Genomic DNA, 26,452 nt, shown 5'->3' with positions numbered 1-26,452 from the left:
TTGATGTATATCTGCAGCCATTGATTGAAGAGTTAAAGGAGTTATGAGAAAGAGGTGTTAATGCTTATAATGCCTCAATGAAACCAAAGTTTCAAATGCATGCAGCAGCTTTATGGACTATAAATGACTTTCTGCATATGGCAACTTATCAAGATGGAGTAGTAAAGCAAAACTAACATATTCTTATTATAATAAAGATACATGTTCATATTCGCTGAAGCATTGTGATAAGTTTTATTAAAATGATAGTCATCATTTCTTAATACTTGACCATAAATGGTGAAATTCTAAAAAAGCATTTAATAATGAGGAGCTAAGGCTACCTAAATAATTATCTAGAGATGATGTACTTGTTCAATTTCATGGGTTTGAATATATTACTTTCGATAAGAGTGGAAAGAAGAGAAAACATGGGGATTTCACATAGGAAGAAGAAAAGTATTTTCTTTGAATTACTATATTAGAAAGATCTTCTCATCTATCATAATTTAGATGTCATGCATATTAAGAAGAATATATATGATAGTGTGGTTGGTGTACTTTTTATTATTGAAGGAAAAATAAAAGATAGTCTTAAAGCTCCTTGTGATCTTAAGAATATGGGTATAAGAGAAAAATTTCATCCCACACTAAATGAAAGTAAGTGAATTTTTCTACTGTATGTTATTCATCATCAATGGAAGAGAAAACTAGTTTTTAAGAGTTTCTAAAAAATATTAAAGTGTCTGATGGATATTCTTCAAATATTTCTAGATGCATGCATCTCAAAGAGCATAAGATTTTGAGATTGAAAAGTCATAATTGCCATGTCCTTTTATTAAATTTTTTACCTTCATAGTAGGTTATCTAAACTATTATCGAAAGCCTTAATTGAGCTTTTCACTTTCTTTAAAGAATTATCTTCAAAAGTATTGTTGATGGAGGATTTAGAAAAGTTGGAGTCTACAATTGTAATAATACTTTGTAAGTTGGGGATGATCTTTCCACCATGATCTTTTGATATTTGCCACTACATTTGGTGGTTGAGGCTAAAATTACTGGACTAGTACAATATTGCTTGATGTATCCAATTGAAAGGTTAGTACATTTTGAATTTTTAGATATATAATATATATGATATATTCATTCATTTTTGTATTATTCTTATTGTTGATTTATAGTTTGAATAACTATAGGTAGTTGTACATAAATATTTTGTGCATAACAAAAGTCATCCTGAGGGTTCAATTATAGAAGGATATATTACAGAAGAATGTGTCATATTTTGTTCCAAATATCTACATGGTGTTGAAACTAGGTTCAATAGATTTGAGAGGAACTATGATGGTTCAAATGCTCATTCTCATCCTGGGTTAGCTATTTTTGCATGACTTGATTGTGCTTTCCAAAATGATAAGGAGAAAAGGATTAGATTCAGGCATAAGCTAAGTAGAATGGAGTTATTACAAGTCCATCTATATATACTAAAAAATTGCAATGAAGCTCTACCATACATAAAGTAAGTAAACTCTTCTTATTTAATATACATATATATCTTGTAGTACTATGCAGCATTGTGATAAAGACGGTTGTATTATTTAGTGAATATAACTAAATGATAGCAAATTCATAAGTTCATAACACTAGCCAACTTCAAGATACTCAATTATTCGAATGGTTTGAAAAATATATAATTGATATAATCTCTCTCTCTCTGTTAAAAATAGTATAGTTTAAATAGTTGATACAAAAAAATAAATAAATTATTTAATAACCTCTTTTTACTACAATAGGCAACACAATCATACTTCAATAGAAACAGACAAATAAGTGAAGAACTATATCAATTGGCATGTGGCCCAGATTTAGTAGTAACAATTTATGATGACTACAAAATCAATGGTTTCAAATTTCATACCATACAACGTGATAGTGAAAGGACAACTCAAAATAGTAGAGTTTTTGTTAAGACATTATAGGCACAACAAACATGGACTATTATGGTGTACTTACCGACATTATGAAATTACATTATATGGGAGAAAACTAAATTATTTTGTTTAAATGTATCTAGTTGATGTTCACAACCCTAGTAGGGGAATTAAGGAAGACCATTATGGCTTCATAAGTCTAAAAACTAAATGAAAATTGAAAACCAATGAGCCATATGTGCTAGTATATCAAGTGGAGCAAATTTTCTATGTTTAAGACAATATTGAGCCAAATTTTCTTATGGTAGTTAAGACACAATCTCACGAATTCTATGATATACCTATTAAGAAAGAGGGCATTGATTTAGAAGAAGAATCTATATTTTAGCAAGATGAATCCTCCCATCCTGAAGCTTTGTCAAACATAACAGAAAATTATGACAAAGTGGATGATTGGGTTAGGAGTGCCATTCTTCCTTGAAGTATTAATACAGACTTGTCAGATGATGATAGACTTAAAAATAATAAAAGTTATGTAATGAAAGATGATTTTGATGAAGATAATGATGGGTTCACTAGCAGCGAAATTTCTGCATCTGAAGAAGATGGTGATGATGAGGATGCAAATAATAGTGAAAAGATTAACTATGATGGCATGAGCTTCTATTATTTTATTACGCAAGCACTGCATGTTATATATATTATTTAAGTTTCAAACATATATTTTGTTCTTTTTTGCTTTGAACTGATCATTTTTGTGGAAGTCCTTTAAGAAAGACTATTTTGATGTTTATTAATTAATTATTTTGATCATATTTGGTTCTTATTTCTTTACTAAGTTTGATGGATGATGCAATTTTTATTTTAGTCTCTATTTATCTATAAATTGAAATATTATAATACCATATGGAGCTAACAGAATTTTAACTAACTTCATGCATAAAGGTAAATAACTATAGCTGAAAGAAGTAATCACAAAAGAAGATACATTACTAAAAGCAAAGGTAAAAAAATTGGTACCATCATCTGACAAGACTTTCCACCTATTACTGAAAGCATTATTGATGATGAGTAAGAAGATGAAAAGACAACTTTAGCAAGTGTCTTTATATATTATTTTTTATATATATTTCTAATTCTTTTTATTTGAAGTGGATGTTTATGTTTCTTTTTTTATATACTTGTGTTTGTAAGTTTAGTCGTGAAAACTAAGAAAAGAGAAAGTGGGAGGACTATGAACAATAAGCTGAAAAATTCAAAGATAAAAAAAATTGTAGAGTTGGATCACAAGGGAAGAATTATAGGAGAGAATCATGCTCAATTCATAAGTTGGTGTAGTACAATTGTTGGAAATAGATCATTCACACCTCTTAAAGGGTGGAGTGAAATTTCTAAAGATAAGATAAAGAATATAATTAACCACATCTTGATAAGAATTCTATCAGTTCTCTAATTTAAATATCAATAATGTTAATATTTGGTGAATTTTATTCTCTTTTTTTTAGGATTACTTTACTATCTTTGAAGGACTCGATAAGGTCGAAGTTATAAAAAGGACAAAATATGTGATAAGAAGACCTAGTGATAAATATAGAGAGAATAGGAATGAGTTGCACAAAATTTATAAGAATCAACATAAAGATTCACGAAAATTGAAGTGCTTGCTTGATCAGGTGATTACTAAGGATGATTGGGACTAGCTTGTTGCACATTGGAATAGTAAAAATTATCATATATGAATAGGATGAGAATTAAGCAATTGAATAAATTATTTGAAGTGTCTTTATAGAACTACTCCATCTAATTCATCAATATATACATGCAGAAAATGAGCAAGATAAATACTGAAAATAGGTAAAAATATAAAATGGTTCATTGTACTGGTCAGACTACTTTCAGTGTAATTAAGCAAAGACTGGTATGAATAATATAGGCAAAGACTGGTATGAATAAGATAGGCAATGTAAATTAGTTTTATAACTAATATTATAATTGTGTATTTTATTCATTCTCGTTGAATTTTATAATTACGGACTCAAGCTGCAAATGGGGTGAGACCAAGCTGATTGAAAATATTTGAAAATATCTATACACATAAGAAAGATTCTTTAGTGGATGCTGCAGCTGAATCAAAATTAGTATGAAAATGTTTATATTTTTATTTATTTTCATTGTTAATACCCTTATTGTTAACTTTTTGTATTGTTAGATTAATAAGCACACCCTAGTCCATGTCTTTTAACATGCACACGCATGTAACAAGCATGGAAGTAATAACTTTTCCAATCACATACATGAAACATAAGCATCATAAGAGATACCTTATCAGATGAATGATCTGGTGGATTAAATACTTTCCCAGTACTTGCTATACCTATAGTCAAATCTCCAAATTCATTATGGCCTACCCATGCTTACCAGATGACAAACCACTAAAGCTGGCCTTAGTTCTGGCTAATTCCATATTTACCTGAACCAAGTGTACAACACCAGTATTATGAGACCTTTGAACTCAGCCATAGTTGCCAAAACTAAAACATCTTTGGTTTAAACAAATTTTGAATAGCATGTTTCTTTGACATGAAGATGTAATCCTAACACATATAAGCCAATAATATAGGCAATAAATCCAAAATATAAAGACTAAATTATCCTCACAAAACGGATTATGTTTGTACAAAGAAACACTTCAATTGGGAAAATATCACTCTGATCTTTCCACTATAGTTGTTGGTTATAGATATCCTATTATAGCTACAAAATTTGGTGGCAAGTACTGAATTTTTTTAACATGGGGTAGATAAAGAGGTGGCATACTCATGAATGCTTGCATAATATGACCAAGAGCAACACCACCAAGCAAATTATATGAACTAAAGTACTGGGAAACAAAGAGTGTGAAAGCATAGAATATGGGCAAATTTTTGGAAGAATTTGTAGAGTTTAACTGAGATAAATCAGAACAAAGCTTAAGTTTTTACAATCATAACAGAGAAAAAAAAACTCCATCATGTCTCTTTCTTCTCTATTGCTTTCTGAGTTCTAGCAAGCAAAAGATTGAAGAGAAAATATAACAACACCCGGGTATGTATTTATAAAGAATCAAGACACCAAAAAGCGTTGAAGGACACTAGATTTTGAGCATATTCAGACACTAGAATCTTTATTGTTTTTGCTATAATGTACTATAATACATATGCACATAATGGTATGCCCGGCTAGTTAAAATAGTTGATATATAAATATCTTTTCTTAGAAATTGTAACTTAGTTATTCTAAACTCCCCGCCTCCCAAACTCTTCAAGCAAAATCCTTGCCCTATGATTAGATGGCAGTAATACATCAATTATGCATATGATTGCTTGGTCTACATATGACAAATACATTCCACATTTTAGTTTATGTATTTGTTTTACTTCCGGAATGAATTTAGAGGGGTGTTATAACTGAAAATATATTGTATTTACATGTAAGACATGAAATGCACAGCCTCATTATCTTCATTTTGGTGTTGATCTTTTCTATAATCGCAGTTTCTATGCTATTTTTGTTTTTTGTGTTCGTAGACTTATATCTTATTACGGTGATTTTCGTGAGTATCTCGGATCAGCACTATATCATAATACATGTCAAGCTCTCAGGTCATTAATACGACTGCTAACTGTCGTATAAGCTGAGGAATCCACCTCCGTGCTGAGCTAAGGCATCCTCAAGGTCTGATCTGTATATGAGCTATTAAGTCGACTTATCTCTTCAATATGCGCGACGGTTGTCCATCCCGAATAAGATAAGATTTGGCATAATCATCTCTCCTGATCTCGCAGGAGCATTTAAAGACTGAATTATCTCATCCAGTTTGGCATGTCCAACGGTCCGACAGTCTCGAGATCGTGCAATCTTACAGCTAACAATCTAGATGTTCGACATTCTTCTATATAAACAATCAAAGCCCTGAGGACCCAAGTAAGTTCAATTGAATCCCTAACAGAGAACCCGTTGCTGCTTCTTTGTTCTCTATTTTTCTGACTTGAGCGTTGGAGGATCCTCATCGGAGACATAACCTCCAGTTTGAGACTTCTTTTACAGGTCGCTCCAACACTAGCATCTCCGCTTAAGGTTTTTATGTGTCTTACTTTAGACCCCAACCAATTTAAGCAGCAATAGATAGAGGAAGGGTCTACATTCGTATTTATGGCTCCAAGACGGACATCTTCTCGGCTTTCCAATGTCGCTACCTCTTGACAGATGGTCAGTCAAGCTGACAATCAAGTTCAACCACTAGTGCCGAAAATTTCTCCATCGGTTCAACCGATCATCCCACCACCGGTTCAACCAATCCTGTCGATGCCAATCATGGTCGATCAATTCGGTCAGCTCTTCCAACAAGTTCAACATCTGATGACTATAATTCAAGTGGTCCAAACCTTTTTCATACCCTTTCAGGCAGTGCCACAGTCTTCTCAAACTGTCCCTGCACCCCCTACAATGGTGCATCATGCGGTTCCCTCAGTGGTGCTACCTATACTTTCGACAGCGGCACCCCCACAGAATCCTATTTTGTCTACAGCCACCACCTCAACCAGAGCTGCAGGTGCCTCCTCAAAATCTGAAGAGGATATTAACTCATCAAAGTTGCCTTAAGGCCTAGCAGCCGGTCAGGCGACGATCTCCAAGCCCACAGTCGGGCCACGACTCGACCTCCGAACGTCGATCTTCTCTACGCTCTGAGGCTAGTACTATCCACGAAGTTGACTTTGAAAGATGGTTCCAGGAGCTCGACCAATAGTTGGGTCAGAAAATTGAAAAGGCCCTCAACAATAATGGCTCCTTGGTGCTACCCTACAAAGGATATAACAGCCAGCCACCTTTCGTCCCGAAGATTATGCAGAAATTACTTCTCCTGTACTTCAAACTACCTCAACTGGAAGTCTATGATGGGACCATCAACCCCGTCGATCATGTGGAGACCTTTAAGGCAGCTATTTTCTTCAGGGAGGGTTAGATGCAATCCTCTATCGAGCATTCCCTCCAACTCTTAAAGGGGCTACTCGATAGTAGTACTCGAGTATTAGGTAGAAGTCTATCCATTCCTTTGAAGACTTGTGTCAAGTCTTTCGTCGGTTATTTCATCAGCAACCGATGACAGCAGAAGCAATCCGACTACCTCCATACCATCAAGCAAAAAAAGGGCAAGTCAATCCACTCTTTTATGAACAGATTCAATGTGGCGACCCTGAAGGTCCAAAATTTTGATCAGTTGACCATGATGGCTGCAATGATGAGCGGTCTCTTGAAGAACGACTTGAAAAAGTCGTTAGTTAAGACTTATCCTCGGGATCTCCTGAATATGCTGGTCCGTGTAGAGAAGTACACCCGCATGGAAGAGATCTTTGCCGATGATGCTCCTGTCGGTTCAGCCATGACGGGACCCAGCAAGGAATGTCATCCAAGGCAAGAGGAGAAAAAATGCCAGCACACTTGGGCCCCACCCCCGAGGTGGAATAATGGGGGTCGAAATCATCGATCCTGTAGTCCTCCGAGAAGAATTCGGCAACCATCACCTCCTCGACTGTATGATAGCTACATGCACCTAAATATTCTTCAGAGGGAGGTGTTGTTACAAGTGGAGCCTGAGTTACCTGAGCCTCGACTAATGAGAACAATGCCAAAACACCATCGGACCTGAATAGATACTATTTTACCATCATAATCATGGTCACAATACTGAAGACTGCCACCAGCTTCACGATGAGATTGAGAGGTTTGTTAGGTTGGGGTGGCTGAATAATTTTGTCTGAAGAGTAGCCCCTTAACATCGAGCTCTGAGAGTTTAGTAGCCACCCCCTCTACCCCAGTAGCATCTCCCTCAACCTCAGCCGCAGCAAGCACCAGCACGACAGGAATGATAGCAGGATGGAGGGCAAATGGTGAAAGAAGAGTGACCCATCCGAGGAGAAATCCACATGATTACTGAGAGATCGTCTGGAATCCGAGCCAAATGGTGAAAATCAGCCCACATGTAGATGAGGTAACCAAATGCCAACTAATTAATCTTTTACAGGAAAATACGGATCTTGTCGCCTGATGATCAACTTTGATCTAATGATCGATGATACAGCAAGCCAAAGTCTCACAGCCTATCGAGCAAGCACTAGAAGGAAGGCTATTGCCCAACCGAGTGGATGAAGTGGCACACCCAGAAGCTTGTAGGCTAAAGCAGCTCGATGAAACTCCAATATCAAGGCCATGAAACTCAGCGAATCTTCACATATATCACCAATGATGTAACTATTTTTATGAAAATAAAATTTGCAGGGCCATCAATTTATAATTGGCATCGGAGTTCTCCAAGAGTTGCTTCCTTCTTCTACTCAAGATACTGAATTATAATTACGGTCAACTAACATGAGGGCTAACTTACCAGACCCTCGAGATGACCTCGACAACTTCAAGGTGGGGTTAGCTTACTAGACTCCAGCAAAGCCAGAGTTGTGTGAGAAGTGGAGGAAGATTCTTAGGAAATCACCGGAGGGCTAACTTACCAGATCCTTGAGAAGATCTCAAAAACTCCGAGATGGGGCTAACTTATCAGACCCCAGCAAAGCCCGAATCGCACGAGAAGTGAAGAGAGATCCTTAAAAAACTTTTGGAGGGCTAACTTATCAGACCCTCAAGAAGACCTCAATGACTTCGAGGTGGGCTAACTTACCAAACCCCAGTAAAGCCTGAGTCACGTGAGAAGTGGAGGAAGACCCTTAGAGAACCTTCGAAGAGCTAACTTACCAGACCCTCGAGAAGACCTTGATGACTTTTAGGTGGAGCTAACTTATCAGACCTCAGCAAAGCTTGAGTTGTGCGAAAAGCAGAGGGAGATCCTTAAGAAACCTTCGAAGGGATAACTTACCGGACCTTCAAGAAGACCTCGATGACTTCGAGGTGAGGTTAACTTATCAGACCCCAGCAAAGCCCGAGTCGCGTAAGAAGCGGAGGGAGACCCTTAGGAAACCTTCAAAGGGCTAACCTATCAAACCCTCAAGAAGATCTCGATGACTCTGAGGTAGAGCTAACTTACCAGACCCCTGCAGAGTCCGAGTCATGTAAGAAGCAGAGGGAGATCCTTAGAGAATCTCCGGAGGGCTAACTTATCAGATCCTCGAGAAGACCTCGATGACTTTGAGGTGGGGCTAACTTATCAAATCCTAGCAAAGCCCGAGTCATGCAAGAAGCAGAGGGAGACCCTTAGAGAATCTTTGAAGGGCTAATTTATCAGACCCTTGAGAAAATCTCGATGACTCCAGGGTGGGGCTAACTTACTAGACCCCAGCAAAATCCGATTCGCGGGAGAAGTAGAGGGAGACCTTTAGAAAATCTCCAGAGGACTAACATACCAAATCCTCGAAAGATCTCAACGATACTGAGGTGGGGCTAACCTACCAAACTCCAGCAAAGTTCGAGTCATGCGAGAGGCAGAAGGAGTCCCTTAGGAAATCTTCGAAGGGCTAACTTACCAAACCCTTGAGAAGATCTCGACAACTTTGAGGTGGGACTAACTTACCAAACTCCAATAAAGCTCGAGTCATGCAAGAAGTAGGGAAGATCATTAGGAAATCTCTAGAGGGCTAACTTATCAGACCCTCGAGAAGATCTCGACGACTTCAAGATGGGGCTAACTTACCAGACCCCAACAAAGTTTGAGTCACATGAGAAGTGGAGGGAAACTCTTAAAAATCTTCAGAGGGCTAACTTATCAGACCCTTGAGAAGATCTCGATAACTCTGAGGTGGGGCTAACTTATCAGACCCCAGTAAAGCTCGAGTCGCGTGAGAAGCGGAGGAAGACCCTTAGAAAACCTCCGAAGGGCTAACTTACTAGACCCTCAAGAAGACCTCAATGACTTTGAGGTGAGGCTAACTTATCGGACCCCAACAAATCTCGAGTCATATGAGAAGTGGAGAGAGACCCTTAGAAAATCTCTTGAGAGCTAACTTACTAGACCCTCGAGAAGATCTCGATGACTTCAAGGTGGGACTAACTTATCATACCCCACTAAAGCCTGAGTCACACGAGAAGTAAAGAGAGACCTTTAAGAAACTTTCAGAGGGCTAACTTACTAGATCCTCGAGAAGACCTTGACGATTTCAAGGTGAGACTAACTTACCAGTCTCCAGCAAAGCCCGAGTCATGCGAGAAGCGGAGAGAGACCCTTAGGAAACCTCTAAAGGGATAACTAATCAGATCCTTAGAATATCATCGAGAGTGCAAGATGACATAGGCACAAGCTCGCTGCTGGCACACACTATCTCTCATGCGAAGACGAGAAGATTAGATGCTGTAAGCACAAGATCGCCGCAGGCATACAACGCCACTCATGATGGATAATAAATCAGACGCTCGGAATGCCATTAAAGAGTCCTAGATGCTATAGGCACAAGCTCACTCCGACACACACAATCTCTTCAGAAGAAGAATAAAAAGATAGACAACGTATGGCTAGAGGCATTATCTCAACAAGTACTCCATCCATCTGAGGTACTCTTTCAGACTCAGGAGTAGGAGATAGTATTAAGATAATTATTACGATGCCTCAGATTCATGAACCATCGAGTTACATTCAAATTGTTCTAAACTGCTCTATACATGTTCATTTCAATCAAAGTTGTCCTAAGTATATCTATGCTAAAGCTGAGCAACCAAAAAACTTACTCGTGCTGAGCTAAGCGCTGAGCATTTTTTCATGCTGATCTAAGTGCCTATTTGTATTATTCTCTATGAGTCGAGCCAACTTTACAGTCCACAGATACAAATTTAAAGTTGCAAATGAAGCAACGACTTCCAAAAAAAATATTTTTTTTTGTTCATTAAAATCTTTACAAAGAAGAAGCCTGTACTCCAAGCACTTTATTAAAAAAAAGCCAGTGATCCAAGCACTTTACAAAGAAAAAATTGGTGTTTCTATCACTTTGGGAGATGGTTGTTCTAGACACCATCTTATGAACAAGAGAAGGGTAAAAGGAAGAACAAGAGGATAGCAGAAAAAGGAGAAAGGTAAAAGGAAGAACAAGAGGAAAGTAGAAAAAAGGAGAACAGCAGAAGATGAAGAGGAAGAAGAGGAGATGAGGAGGGACATCTCGCTGCAATCGATGAAACATCAGATCGATCAGGTGAGCTGGTTCGATCTTCATCCATCGAGGACTTCACCTTCTCAACATTCAGATGAGCTGATTCAATTTTTATTCATCGAGATCTCCACCTCTTCGTCAGTACCACTAGTCTGTATGCCATGAAGTTCTAGATACGATATTATCCTCAGTAGACAGGCCTTATAATCATCAAAGTCCTGGATGAAGGCAGTGCCAGCAACGTCGAGCAACTCTCTCTAAAATACCATAGAATCTCAGAACTCCACAATGCAGCGCTCTCGGACTACAGGCGGGATGTGCTCGAGCTGATGGGGAAGACTGGTTACAGGAGGCAAAGAAGGCGGAGCTCCATGAGAAGTGGTTGCGTCGGCCCATCTAGCTCTCTCCCTTTCACGGACTAAGTACATCCGACGGGCATCCCTCGCAATGGCATTCCACTCTCTCATCCATCTCTTAATTATTTCTAAGGATGGTAGAATCGAAGGCGACGATGTGGCAGCAGGCAGAAAAGGAGACTTCTTGCCACAGAAGGAGAAGTGGAGATCCTTTTGCTCTCTGGCTTTCTATTTATAAGTGCTAGTAGCCAGACCAATCGCCAATTGATGCTTTCTAAGAGTTAATGATCAAGCAGTTAATGATGCACCTTTTCCAAAGAGGGAGTAAATTCCTGCGATGCTTTGAAAACAAAACGTGCCTACATGGTGCATCTTCATAGACCCTATGTCGCCTCCCAAATGTGGCCTTATTGGATGAGTCATCAACCACTATTTTTTATAATCTTCATATTTAAGGGAGTAGAACGAGGTTATCATCCACTTAAATTGCCTCAGATCGATATGAGTAAGTTCATAAAGCAAAAGTAAGACAAAAAAAACTCTACTCATTTTATTTCTTTTGATATTCTCTTAGAATGACCCTAAAACATAAAAAAAAGAGAAATACAGAAATTATAGTGCGGCACTTGGAGTTGAGGTGCCAGCCGTTGAGACATCCACTACGGTGGAATCTCATATTTCATCCAAAAAATTTAAGTCCAGACCCAGATATCTGACAACAACTTGGGCCGGATAGACTGCCTTCCGACGTCATAAGCATCGACAGAATACTCAGCTCTTTCTTCCTTCTATTCTTTTGAGGTCTGAAAGTCCTCCACAGCCTTAGAAGTAGCCTCGACTATTCGCTTTTCCTCTACCTCCAATCGAGCTTTCAGCTCTTTTATTTTTTTTTTGCAGATGAGAATTCTCTTTGCAAGCAGCTGTGTTCCTCTTCGCCTAAGCTTCGAGCTCTGCTATCTTCTTCAACAGTCGAGAATTCTCCTCAACAGCTTTCCTTAATGCCATCTCGGCATCTTCGGCTCTCCTCTCAGTGGCATCAGCTTTCATGGAGACTTCTCCAACTTTCCTTACGGCCTTCTCTTTCGCTCTTCTGAGTATCTCAGTTTCGAGTCTAGATTTCTTTGCCTCTTTAGCCAATTCATGGGAGCTTTCAATATACCCATTCAAGTAATGGATAAGCTGGCAAGAGAAGAAAAACTCATAAGTAGTAAATGAGTATGCAGTAAGTGCTAAATGAGAAAGCTCCAATATATCCAATGAGACAATCCACTGCTCCTCTCTTCATCTCCCTCTGAAAAATGCTCAGCAACTCATTCGCATTGGTAGGAAGGAGCAGTCTGGAGAGTAACTTACTCGTCAATGTGTGATCCTTTAGCATCGAGGCCTCCAGCCTCAGCACATCTCGGAAACACTACTCATAGAAGCCCATGCATCCTAAAACCAGACAGCAAACTTGATCACCCGATCCTGAGACTTCGAGTTGGAATGTGAGAGGTATTTGATATTGCTAGTACATTATGATTATATTTCGCTCTATTAACTCTGATCTGAAGTCCAGTGACATAAAGTCAGTCTTCATGGTGGCCATCTCTCTCCCTTATGTAGGAAAGCCACGAAAAGATGATGAAGAAAAAAACTCATAGTGAAAGGAGAAAATCAGAACTTAACGAGGTCCGCATTTAGTTCTATCTAGAGTTTTAAATAATCTCAAACTTTAACAGGACGTCTAAAAGCCACCTCCATTGATACATTAATTGTAGGAGATGTGCATCACAGAAGACTGACATACATACGACACGTGGAGACTGCGAATGAACATGATTGCTGCCGTCGATATGGTAGTTAATGCCAATGGTAGAAGAATCACACTTTGCACCACTTTCAGAGGAATATGTGTAGATGTGCTCCAATTCCTCCCATGCGGATGCAATTCGAATTCTGATCTTTTCGAAATCTGTATGACAGTGGGAGTCGGCTCAAATTTTCACCCTGACTTCAGCTCAGCTCATACCCTATTTGAAGCGTAGCACAGGTTAAGTATTCACCTGAGCTATTTACTCTAATCATATTTTATAGTTATAGCTAGGGGCCGAGCATACATTAAAGACTAAGAAGCATGATTTTTATTCATCGAAAGAAGAGGAATATATCTGTTCCTGTGAAGACTCTAGTACAAGACCAGGGCTTCGGATCACAAAGAATAAAAGAAGAAAAGGCATGATCACTCCTCAAGGAGATTATCGAGGCGAACATCTATGAGATGGTATTCCTCGGCACCAACAATGCCTTCGGTCTGGACGGCTGCATCGATTTTGTCCATCTCGTTTGAAAAATAGGATGTCATTATAAACCTCGACTAGCTATCTGACGACATCGCTGTAAATCTTTATCCAAACAATCAATTTGAAGATGCTTGACGAAGTCAAGAGGAAGATGCACCTAGGTAATAGGCTTGCACTTCTCAAAGCTTGTGAAGAATGCCGCTTTGCAAGCTTGGACTACGATCTTAGCCCCTTCTTTCTCCAGTCGCTTTCTCTTGCTTTCAGCATGTTTGAGTAAAATCTTCTGATCTATAAATTTATCTCAGAGGAGCTTATGATTTACCTTCTCTTTTCAACCTCTTCTTCAGGTGCTCCATCTCTAATCCGATCTCCTGGATTTTTGAGAGTGGCTCAGGGGAGGTCTGAACTCCTCTAGAAGCAGAACGTCCATCCCCTCGAGGACCTCTCACTCCTCGGCTCGTTCCTTCGGAGATTCTGGCCTTCATGGGTGGACCACCACTGAGGCTCTTTTGAGAGTGAGTTTCAAAACTCGAAGAATCTCTTCTCGCTTCAAGTATCCTCCTCAAGTGCTCCAGGTCATCATGGTTCCGATGATAGTTTCTCTCAGCCTCAGATCTCTATTTTTCAAGATTTTGATCCTCCCTCGAGGTCTTCAATCTTCCTATCACTTCTAGACTTTGTTGTTCGAGGGTCTCAATCCGTCTTTTAGTCTATCATAATTATTCATCTCGATGGAGAATCGACTCTTGAGCCTCCTGAAGAGCCTTTTCTATAAGGTTGAGTTCTTTATCCAGCTTGGTGTTATCCCTCTTCAGATGTTCTAATCGATACTTCGGTAAGTTGATCTCTTCTTTTTTATTGTCGGAGCATCGAAGTTGGAACTAACGAGGCTCATCAGACATTGACCCATATGTGCAAGGGATCTCAAGGCATCGGTAGATCGTTTCTCCCCCTTTGTTCATTGAGAAATAATTTTTTGACTGACGGTAGGAGGTTCCTCAAGTATTCTATCATAGATTGAAGGATTTCTCCTATGGATGGAGAACGAGGCATCAGATCTGAGGGTCCTACATGAGCAGTGGATGCAAGAAAATGCCCAACAAGAAAATATCCAGCAAAAGTCCCATTTTCGAAGATCCCCCAGTCTCTATCATTTTGGTCAGATCTTTTTCAGGTTATCGACGCCTCTTCCATCCGTACTTCCTCAGTCAGATCTTTTTCAGAGTATTTCTCGATGCTCATCTCTGATGCCATCTCCATCGATGCCTCACCAGTCGGGACTTCCTCTGGAGAATCCTGCGTCGCAACTTCCAATGGTTGGGATGTGGGTTCGATGGTAGAAATAGCATGTTCTTTTCCCTGACTGTGGGTCCCATTTCAACAATCGAAACCACAACCTACCTCCTACGAGTTAGAATTTTTTCAAGTCTCTTCACGCACTGTGAATCTATCTTATCCAAGAAATCATGATGGACAATCAGCACAAAAAGATCTGTGGCTACCTATGCCTTCAAAGAGCAAATTTAAAGGAGGAAAAAAATGAAAGGCCACCATAAAATGATTAAAATCATGAAGAGACCGTCGTCTGAGTGTCCATCAATTACATCCATCTACATTAGTCGATTAGGCTGATGTCACCCACCTTAAATGCAACAGAAGCAGACATAAAGGCAAAGCACGTGGCATCGGATCCGAAGTACTTTTGGAGTACTTCTTTCGTCTGATCCTCAAATTTGGTAGGGGATAGTGTTACGGTGATTACTATGAGCACCTCGGATGAGTGCTATATCATAACATATGTCAAGCTCTCAGATCATTAATACGATCGCTGACTACCGTATGAGCTAAAGAGTCCATCTCCATACTGAGCTAAGGCATCTTTAAGGTCTAACCTATATATGAGCTGTTCAGTTGACTTATCTCTTCAATTACGCAACAACCATCCATCCCGAATAAGATAAGATTTAACGTAACCATCTTCTCTGATCTTGTGGGAGCATTTAAGGACTGAATTATCTCATCCAGTTTGACATGTCCAATGGTCCGACAATCTTAAAATCGTGCAATCTCACAGCTAACAATCCAACTGTTCGACATTCTTCTATATAAACAATCAGAGCTCCGAAAATTCAGATAAGTTCAATCGAATCTCTAATAGAGAATCCGTTGCTACTTCTTTGTTCTCTATTTTTCTGACTTGAGCATCGAAAGGTCCTCGTCAAAGCCACAACTTTGGTTTGAGATTTATTTTATAGATCGCTCCAGCACCAGCATCTCCGCTCGAGATTTTCAGGTGTCCATCTTTCGATCCCGATTGATTTAAGCAGGAACATATCTTATTCTGGTTTGTAATGCTCATATATTTCTTGGATCTATTTGGTTTGTACTTATTTCACTTTTATTTTAATATAGCTTCTGGCACCTCACTTCACCAAGAATTGATTATAATTACCAAATATATTTCAGCAGCAATTTCAAACCCATTATAATTACCAAATTAATAGGTTCAGCATAATATTTCATTAAAAGTACATTGATTTGCTCATGCTAACCACTTGAAAATATAAACTTCAATGCAAGCACAAATAAAAGAACTTCAAGAGCAACATGATGAAGGAGAGATTTTTCTAGGTGATGAAGAAATATTTCTGCATGTTTTTGGCTCAAACAAGCATGGCCATCTTCTGTGTGAAGGAATGAGTCCAACTCAATCTACTTTACAGTCTATTCAAACTTAAGAGTTAAAAACTATGATTGAAGAGGTAGTGAAAAGAGCAGAAAAAATCAAGATGAAAATTGAACAAGTCAAGAAAAGAGCTGAAACTACAAAATTAAGACTTGAAGCCATTGAGAAAGAATTGCATAATATGAAGAAAAAATTTCAAGAGATGGATAAGAAACTACAAGATGTGAAAGAAAACATGCAATATTAATAAATCTGATAGCAAAGAAAATGGGGGGGTAATTGCACCAAACATTATTTCTAAGGTATGTTTATTATTATAAAGAGATTTCTCTAAATTATATTTAATTTTCATTGAAATCTATCTATTTAATAGCTTTTGATTTTTGTTTTTGTGGTACCAACCATAGGATACTATCTTTTCCTCCATATATATTCAACTTTTAAATTTATAGAGTATTATTTTAAAGATTAATTATATGAATTTTGTGAGATTAATTTGCTTGTCTGTTTGATTTAGATGTAGTTGGAGCTACCACGAGAAGCAAATGAATGACTAAAGGCATCTTTATGATTGCAGACATCTTCACAACTAAAATATGATATAATAAAAATAAAACTCTTTTTTATTCTATTAGGATTTAGCCTTTGTCTTCCGGTGGTTACTAGTTAAGTTAGATGTGAGTATATAAATTATGTTGATAGATATTTTTGAACAATTTATAATTTATCGATGATTGGATAAGTTATGTAGCTTGATTAAACCATATGTACTTTTACTTGACTATGGTTTTGTTAATTAAGTTATGAGTTTTTATTTAGAAATCTTTTCAGCATTTACAAGTAAATGTTCATTAATTGCTATAATATTAATTTTATAATTGACTTTCATTTAATATATTGAGAAATTTATGATTTAAATATACTTTTTAAATAAAAAGTTTTCATTCCCAATGGATTAAATTCGTTGGTAATAAACCTTCTAGCAATTAATTATCTTTGGTAGGATCATACTTTTTCTGACAAATATAACCATTGCTAAAAGTAGATAATTATGAGTTGATGCTCATAACTTTTGTCGATGAATAAATATCCATTGGCAATTCATTATTCCCTATAGTAATGTAACCATGGTAAAATCCTTTATTCTTTCCCAATGGATCTATTTCAGTCATGAATATAGTTTTTTCCAATGAGATGATTGTCATCATAAAAAATTATCTTTTTCCAACGGACTTTCTTATCCATTATATTTTTTTACACTTTTACTGATAGCTTCCAACAAACTTAAAATCCATCAAGAAAAACTTTTCAATAGTTTTTATTACTTTTTTCTATAAAATTTTCCATTGCAAAAACCCTTTTCCTTAAAGTGAAGCTCCTTGCTCCCTTCTTTTCCTTTTAAGGAAAAAAATTTCCATATATGTGCACCACCTGTAATGTATTGTTAATGTTTAAGTCTTTTATATCTTCCATTATTTTGACCATGAAATCTAACTTTAATAATCAAAATAACTAGACACAGATATATGAAGCTATTTTATATGGAACAACTGGACATAACAAAAGAAAACATCTAGGGGCCATATCTTGCTAAAAAAAAAAAAGCTTTAGTAGAGCTTCAGGACCATATAAAGACATAAGAAAAATAAATTATTTGAATCACTTTCTACAAAAATCAGTTCCCATGTTTGATGTTGAGGCAATCGTTAGGTGATTTTTTAGACTAAGTGAGAATCTAACATGAAAGAATTAGGGATTATGGGAAAAAATAATTGAAACCCTAATATATTTATGGGTACAATTTAAAGCAAAATAAAGATATGACCTTCATTGTCGAAATGGATGACTGATGACCGATGCTCATCTTCAAATGGAAACAACACCCCTCCCATGATCTCATCACCGGTGTTCAAATGTCAGGGTTATCAAATGAAATTTTGATCAGAATGAGAGTCCAAACCTTAATTGAAGACAGGACAATTTTGGAAGAAAAAAATCTCCTACTATTATGTCATCTCCTTTTGCTACATAAGCAACTAATTGCCATATAAGCAAGCCACGTAACAACTCTGTATGGTAGGCCAACAAAAGTCACAGCTAGGTCCAAATTGAACCAATTCAAAAGTTTGGTGATTTGATTGTATTAAGTAAATTTCATACCCCTCTTTCTAGACCGAGCAAGGGTATGACAGTCGAGCAAAATTTTTTAGTATCTTGTATCTGGGATCATAAGCTACTAGTAAACTCTGATCATCTAGCATAGCTTGTTGTAATTTAGATTATCATATCTCAATCTATAGAAAGATCTGTAATCTTTTTTATCTTACAGATATGCATAACATTTACTTTATTCAATATCATTCAAAACATCTTATATTCAACTTCTAAGTATTATACATTAAATCTTATAATGTACATACAACACTCTATACATATTGACAATCCCAAAAGTACCTCTCCGAGCTAAAGTGGCCGATACCTCGACTAGTGCTAAATGCTGATGATGTAGTGCAATCCACTAGTATGCTCAAGGATGCCTCAAGTCTGCAAAAGTAAGTAGAGTGATGAGACTTATATCCCAGTGAATGGCTATCATCTAATAAGCGGGGAAATAGGACGGTTTAAACTATAACATATAAAACTCAATCAAAAATGTTCTTTCTTCATACTTCTAAACTTTTCAGACCATGCATACCATAAATAAAGAATAACAAACAATAAAATATTCTTCAAGTTTATTCTATCAAAAATGCTATAATACTTCACAAGCTTTCATAATAAAAGTTTCATGAGCATATCATAAAATCATTCTTTGCTTATCAGACATGCAGTTGACTTCTCTTCTTTAATTCTATGATCTATTGGATGCTATTCTGGTTACAAATGGCTCCGCTCCATTGGGCACCATTCTCATGGGCAGCTCTTTCTGCGTGGCTTGGTGCATTGTGCCACCGACTTTTGTCTTTATAGTTCTATCACAGATGGCACATACTATAGGTTGATCATTTCCATAGGCAGCCTCTTCATGTGATTGCCCAATAGATTATCCAGGTGGTGGTCAACTTACTCAAATTATTTTTGAAACCACATATATATGTATATATACTTATATATTATAACATAATCTCAAACAAACCATCACATCCTACTTCCACATTTTATAGAAATATAGCATACTCAATCTGGTTTCTCAATTTAAAATAAGCTATTTCCAAAATATCATATAATAAGAAAAACACTGATATTAGAAAGAAGACCACTCACTGATTAGGCCAACTATTGTGTCTTCTAGGTGCTCATTTCCCCAAAAGCTTCCCCAGGATTATTTTCTTTCCCTATGCATTTATAAATATACTTTGGTTAATGCAATACTCTATATGATGCATGAATGCAAGAATGCATGACATGCCTCATGCTTTTCCATTCCCATTTGATTTAACCTTTCACCAACTTAACTAATTTGCCATTGCTAAACTTTCAATTATTCTCACAATTGTATCTTAGATTCTTCCTCATGACATTAACACATTTAATATCAATTCTTATATTTCATTCCTCTTTTTATACCTATTTAACCTTCCCATGCTTAGCTTAACATGACCATAATTTAACCCTCAAACAGTCCACTCAACACACAGCACACCCTTCATTCTAACCTTTACATTTCATGCCAATTGCACACATTATAATATCTTCCTTCGCATTCTACTTTGATTTAGAGATGTTGATAAATCAATAAAAATCAACATATTTCAGCAGCTAAGTTCATATTCAGTCCCTCTAATAATCTAATTCAAACCAGCTCACTTTAACCTAAACAATTACAACTTCTTGAATTCAATCTCAAGGCAGCAACTAACCTAATATTTCAAACCCTAAAACAATAATCCTAATTAGAAAAATGATGATTCATGTATTAGACATCCAAAACTTCAAATCAAAAATAATTTTCTGAGGAAATCCTTACCTTCTGCCGAAACAACCCAAACATCATAATTCTGTCTTCTTAAAACCTGCAGCACCTCTTCTCAACCTTCCAAACTTCAATTCAATGATAATAACCAAGATGTCTAAGCTTTGTTTTTCAAGACTAAGGCTATTTCTTTCTGTTTTCTTTAGCTTTTCCTCTCTCTCTCCTGGGTTTTGTTTTTAGAAGGAAAGAAAATAAAAGAGGAAAAGAAATTGGAAGTGGTGGACAGAATTTGGGTGAGTAGAAGCAAGCAACTGCATGGCGCAAGCTGATGTTGACAAAAAATAAAAATAGAAAGAGGTGAAGGCAGAAGAGGACATGTAAATTTGATGAAAAGACCATTTTGCCCCTCACTTTAACACAATTTCAAAACTGCCATCCATACATAATTTTACTTCCCACCATACATTCATGTGATTTCCATGTACTTCCTTCTTGTAATTAGCATGGCATCTCCACATTATACATTTTATGTTTCACTCATTTTATCATAATTCTACCATGTATCACTCTTGAAATTTTATACTCAATTCGAGTTATGCTATACTTGCATACTAACTCCTAGATACCTTTATTCCCACTAACACTACTCACATTCTATCTCATTCTCAAATCACAACCCATATGCTAACTCCACCTCATTATCATTAGCCTAATTAAAAGTTTCATGTATGCTCATGTTATGTTGTGCAATGAGATGTAATACAATACATGTTAAATAAGAAATAGGTTTCTTGCCCCCCCCCCCCCAAGATTTAGTAACTCAGCTTAGGCATCTGCTATCTGGTTCGGGGTGTTACAATAAAAGTTTAGGGTGAAATTGAAAATTCCTAAAAATTTAAGATTTTTCTCATGGCCTAAACTAAATAATGGCGAGAGTGGAAAAAGTAGTGTTTAATTAGAGAAGAGTTAATTGAGGATATTTTACTTATTTATATACGAATGACCAAAATCTCGACTACTTGGTAAGGATAACTTCAACTATTTGCTTTTAAAAGTAATATAAGTCATTGCAACAGAGGTGTTAAAGGTTAAAATATCAATTATGGGATGGGACTCTCCTAAATCATACATATTGATCATAGGATGCAACTCTCGTGAGTACCTTTTTGTTCTCCCCACCTCCTGCCCAAAAAATAAAGGAATATATATTGAATTCTTTTAGTAAATTTTACAAGCCAACGGTAGCTCACTTTGTGCTTTTTTAAATAACTTGGCCATCAAAATCAAAATCTTTTTTTAACTATCCCACCTAGTTATGTACTCCACTATTTAAGAACCCCAATATAAGAAGGATAACAAATGGCATGGCCAAAGTCAAGGGCTCTTCATGTTAAAGATGGGCCTATTTGAGAATTGAAAGTTCAACAAGTCCTCCCCCCTTCCCCTCTCTTCTCTTTTCTTAGTTATGATTTAGTATCATTTTGCCCTCTATAACTTCATGCATAACACGCACAATGTCAACTCTTAGTATATATTGGTACGAGTTTGGTATTATTTGAGTGCAATTGATATTTATAAGTGTATGACCACCTAATCGATGATGAGCATTATACATTGCACATGCATCCAATAAGACATATACTTATTGGATACCATACACCTATAAATCAAAATGAGTAATTTTTTTATGAAAAATATACATCTAACATATCTAAAATAAAAATATGAACCATGAATATATTATCTATATCACTTTAAAAATCATGAGTCAAATTGCTTTTTAACTTTTCATACATTATATATTAAATGATAAGAATGGATGATACTAGTATTTTCAGATTTCAAAGCCACCATTGGTAGTCTTCATATAAATTGATCATGATATACAAATCTAATAAGTCAAAATTCAAATAATTCTTATGCAACAAAATTAAAAATTAATTAATGTTATATATCTTTTCGTTAAAAAAGGTTCATTTTATGATCTATCAACACACATGATGGTCTGATTGAGGAAAAGAAAATAATTCCTTCAATCCACTTAACTTGAACATTTTCTAAATAAAAAATAAAAAAATTGGCAAAAATAGGATCTAAGTCCTCTTTGTTTCATTTATCCGTCATAAACTGAGTTATGTAGTCTTTGTTTATGCTAGTGGAATCCATTTTACATAATTTGGATTGAATTTCTCTCTAGATAAATATATATAAATAATAAAAATAATCATGAAAAAGCTAAAGCTGTATATGAGCTATATCATTTTGTCTTTTATTTAATTCTTCTTAGATTAGGGATATGTTCGATCAAAATTTTCTTGAAAGAAAAATTTTTGCTTTCATTAATCTATTTTGGATTCCAAAATGAAATTTGGCTCCGATCACTCATTTTGTCAGATCTTAGTGAGTGTTGCCATGTTGTAGACCTTAAAAAATTATTCAATTTAAAAAAAAAAAGTGCCCATCAATTGAAAGTCATATGGGTAAGTTATGGCCTCCAAAAATTTAGTACATGATTGGCATGGTGGATCTCCCTTTGGGATTTTGTTTAGTCTTTCCTTAGCAGTCAAAGTAGTCTATATTGAGTCTGCAATCTTTCTAGATCATTCGAACTTAAGCATGGAAGTAAAATTTATCTGCTAATCTAAAAGACCAATTTGATGTACCAATCTATCAAAGATATGAGCAATCAAACCTAAAATTAAGCCATTTTTCATGGATGCGATCTAATGAAGTTTTTAGCTGATTTTTAGTTTGTATTCATCTGCATATTGTTTTCAATGATAAAACCATGTTCAAATTCTCAAGTTAATAATTTATTAGTTGTTCATAAAAATCTAAAATATGATGCTTTATCATGTGTTATTAATGCTAAGGCATCATTTCATATTGCCTTTCTGTATATGTTTTATTGCTGCAATTCCCCAGATGAAGATGACAAGGTCGGTCCAATACCGAGCTGGAGTTGATGGTAAACCAAAGTAGTGTAATTCACCAATAAACCTACAAAGAAGTCCACAACCAAAGAGGGAGATCTTCCGGTTCATGACCCTTTGATGTTAAGTCAGCCGAGCTCGAGAACAGATAGTGGAAAAAGGGAAGTAGAGAGCAAGAAGAGTAGAGTGGAGAGAGAAGAATGAGAAAACTTAAGTTTCTTTAACAGAAAAACTAGAGAACTCAAGATTTAGCAGAGCTTCTGCTTTCAAAATTTCGTTCTTACTTACCCCTAGAGAGTATCTTATCGTCTTTATATAAGGAGTTTGTTAGGCCGTTGATAACTATCTGATTCAGAGAATTTTGTTTATTAGATGGTTTTGGATAACTACCTTAGTTTGTTAGCTATTGGTTATAACAGATTGGCCAGTTATAGGGACATCATGAGTTGACCCATGTGGAAAATAGTTAGCTTAGGGATTTTACTGTTGCTTACAGAAGGTCAGTCAATACCCAATGTCCTTCTGATATCAACTAGATATAGGTGTGAGCAGACCAACGAACATCGATATGAAGTCAGTATTCACCCGATCTGATCTAAAATGATGTTTCACATGCCAGGTCGATATAATGTGAATTCTTTCTGGTATTGCCATTGGCAAGAGGTTGGTTAGGTGCACCAACATATTTTATACAAGTCTAAATCATGAAATTATTAACTATTGAAGTTGGCAAAATCTTCTTTGAACATGTCCAATCAATCCTCTTCTATTCTTCTTGATGCCATCCTTCTTAGCAATGTGCAACTTTAAGGGAGTGAAAAAAATCCTTAAGATCCCTTATAGGATTTTGTTCCATCATAAAGCAACAAAAATCATATGGTGGGGGCATGAGAGAAAAATATGGGATGGATATCTTGTTTTGCCATGTTTCTCTTGATGCCTATTTTAAAGAAGGAAGATCCAAAAGTCGGAAATCTCTATTAATGGAGTTGTTGGTCCTTTGACTAAACAAACAGAAAGAAGAAAATTATATGTGGCATCTTTTTTTCCTCATTTTTAAATATACTTTTTATCGGTATATACTATATAATCAGATAATATACATCAAGTAAGCTAGTTATCGGGTAAGCCAACATACATATAGGCAAATCGATATACAATTTATTAAATATGGTATTTACTTGTATACAATATATAGTTAGGTGATATACATTTAATAAATTAATCATGTAGGAACACAACATATATCTCTAAGAAAGTTGATATATAGTTTCCAAATCATGTTCACTAGTACACATTATTTAGTCAAATGATATATATTTGTCAATCTTCTGATACATACCGTAAGATTCTTTGATACATATCCAGTATTGATTCAATATACAAACTTTTTATCCGAAGATATATATCGAATCACTACTAGATGTGTATCAAAAAAGCTCATAATTTATATAAAAAATTAACGAACATATATTATCCAATATATAGTATATATTGAGCTGCTAAATGATTAATTTACTAAATATATATCATCTGAATATATATATCGTGTATTAGAGAATTTTTTATTTTAAAAATTTTATTTTGATTTATATAAAGATATGTATTGGTTGTTAGATAATTAATTGATAAAAATATATTAAAAAAAAGAGAGAAAAATGATGTTGTTTTTTTTTTTTAATAATCAAAGAAATAATCACTTTATCAAGCGAAGCAATCTTAAATTTTTCCAGTAACTGTAGTTTATTTTATTTTTTTAAGCTAAGCGTTAGGAGAAACGTGGCAAACCGGCCCAATGGTTTTCGTTGCTCTCAGCGCCGTCCTTCGTAACAACGTGCGCGCATCGCGGAAAACCCCTTTAGATCCATTGTAGGGTTTTTGTTCCACCCCAAAGGCAGCCTTAGAAGTGGGGGAGGGAGAAAGAGAGATGGCGGAGAGGTCCAAGCAGTGGCTCTTGGTCGGAACGGGCGCTCTCTTGGGCTCCCTGTCCACCGTCGCTCTCATCAATCTCCTCTCCAGGTTTCTCTGATCGCTGTTTGATGAACTTTCATCTCTTTGTTTGAAAAGTCGCCATTGATCGTCGAATCCAGTAGTCTCAAAACATTGATTTCCCACTCCAAGATTGCTTCTTTCTTCTTATTTTTACTGGCTTCCTTGAAATTTAGCCTCTCGACCTCACTTTCTATCTCATGAGACAAGAGTTTGGTAACTAGGAAAGGTTCCATAGGGAATTCTCAGCATTCGTCAATGATAGGATATCTAAATTGAATCTGTGTGTGGTTGGTGCCTTTGAATTTGTTAGGATGATTTTACGGATAAAGAAGTTTCAAGCTTTGTTTTGTTTAAATCCTGTCGTTCTGATGCTTGCAGATGGGCTGGGAAGCGACAAGTAAAACGTCTTTTGACCGGCTGTTCAGTAATTGCTGATCGGAGTGGTAAGTCTCTTCTAATTGTTTTTATTGGGATTCTAAATAGTAATGTGATTGTTTGGTGCCTAATTGCAATATTCCTGATTGTGCTTCTGAGTTCCCTTCATACGCATGTGTGTAAGGACGTTCTTTTTTCTGTAAAATTATGTCTTTATTTTTCCCTTTTGTTTTTAAGTGACCCTTCCCAATTATTTGTTGCACCTCAGAAACATAGAGGGACACTGTAGATTCCTTGAATGGCTTTCTCACTGCCTAGTACTATACTTCAAAATAAAGAATCAGAAGTTTTGTGCTATTTAAATGTGCTTTGAAGTTGGAAAAGAGGGGACATTTTCATTGTCTGCAGTTTCGGCTATTTGGAGAGATTGTTGTTTAGAAATTAGAATTGCTAATTCCTGATAATTTACATATATATTTTGAATTTCTATTTGTTGTAATAATATGCATTATTGTGGCAAAGAGTCAACACCGTATGGAAGACATGTATCATGTAATAATAGCACTGATCAGCATGGGTTTATTTCATATTTATCCCTGGACAAAAATCAGTCCCTGACAATGTATCTTTCATATGATCTATCAAATTCATAAAAAATTGAGGCTCTTATTATTAGCTATACCTGATATAATGCTAGTTCATGCTTGTTTTTTTTATACCTTTCTAGATAGTGTACTCTGGATGTTTAGATGTATTGATCATTTATGAGAGTATAGGTTTAGTATGGCTGGTGATGCTTGTTTAGTTAAATGAAAAATCATGTTTGACATTTTTAATTCTTGTCTACTAAAATGTGCTGAATTCACCCTAGACCCTGGAAGCATTG

The 26,452-nt window shown here is 36.1% G+C and overlaps 1 protein-coding gene across 8 annotated transcripts in view; it reads left to right on the top strand.

Moving 5' to 3' along the window:
• Positions 1-24,985: 24,985 nt before the first annotated feature.
• Positions 24,986-26,452, top strand: part of LOC105032655 (uncharacterized) — a 45,877-nt gene continuing 44,410 nt past the window's right edge. For 6 of the 8 annotated variants that reach the window (XR_003798767.2, XR_003798765.2, XR_003798768.2 and 3 more), the window contains exons 1-2: positions 24,986-25,218; positions 25,570-25,634. Coding sequence is in view for 3 of the 8 variants with exons in the window: in XM_029261083.2 (XP_029116916.1) it covers positions 25,127-25,218; positions 25,570-25,634 (157 nt within the window). In the remaining 5 variants the exon portion in view is untranslated. The other 2 variants (XM_029261088.2, XM_029261087.2) reach the window with 1 other exon arrangement.

This window comes from Elaeis guineensis, chromosome 3, assembly GCF_000442705.2.
Source record: "Elaeis guineensis isolate ETL-2024a chromosome 3, EG11, whole genome shotgun sequence".
Taxonomy (NCBI): Eukaryota; Viridiplantae; Streptophyta; class Magnoliopsida; order Arecales; family Arecaceae; genus Elaeis; species Elaeis guineensis.
This window is presented reverse-complemented; position numbering and strand designations above follow the sequence as displayed.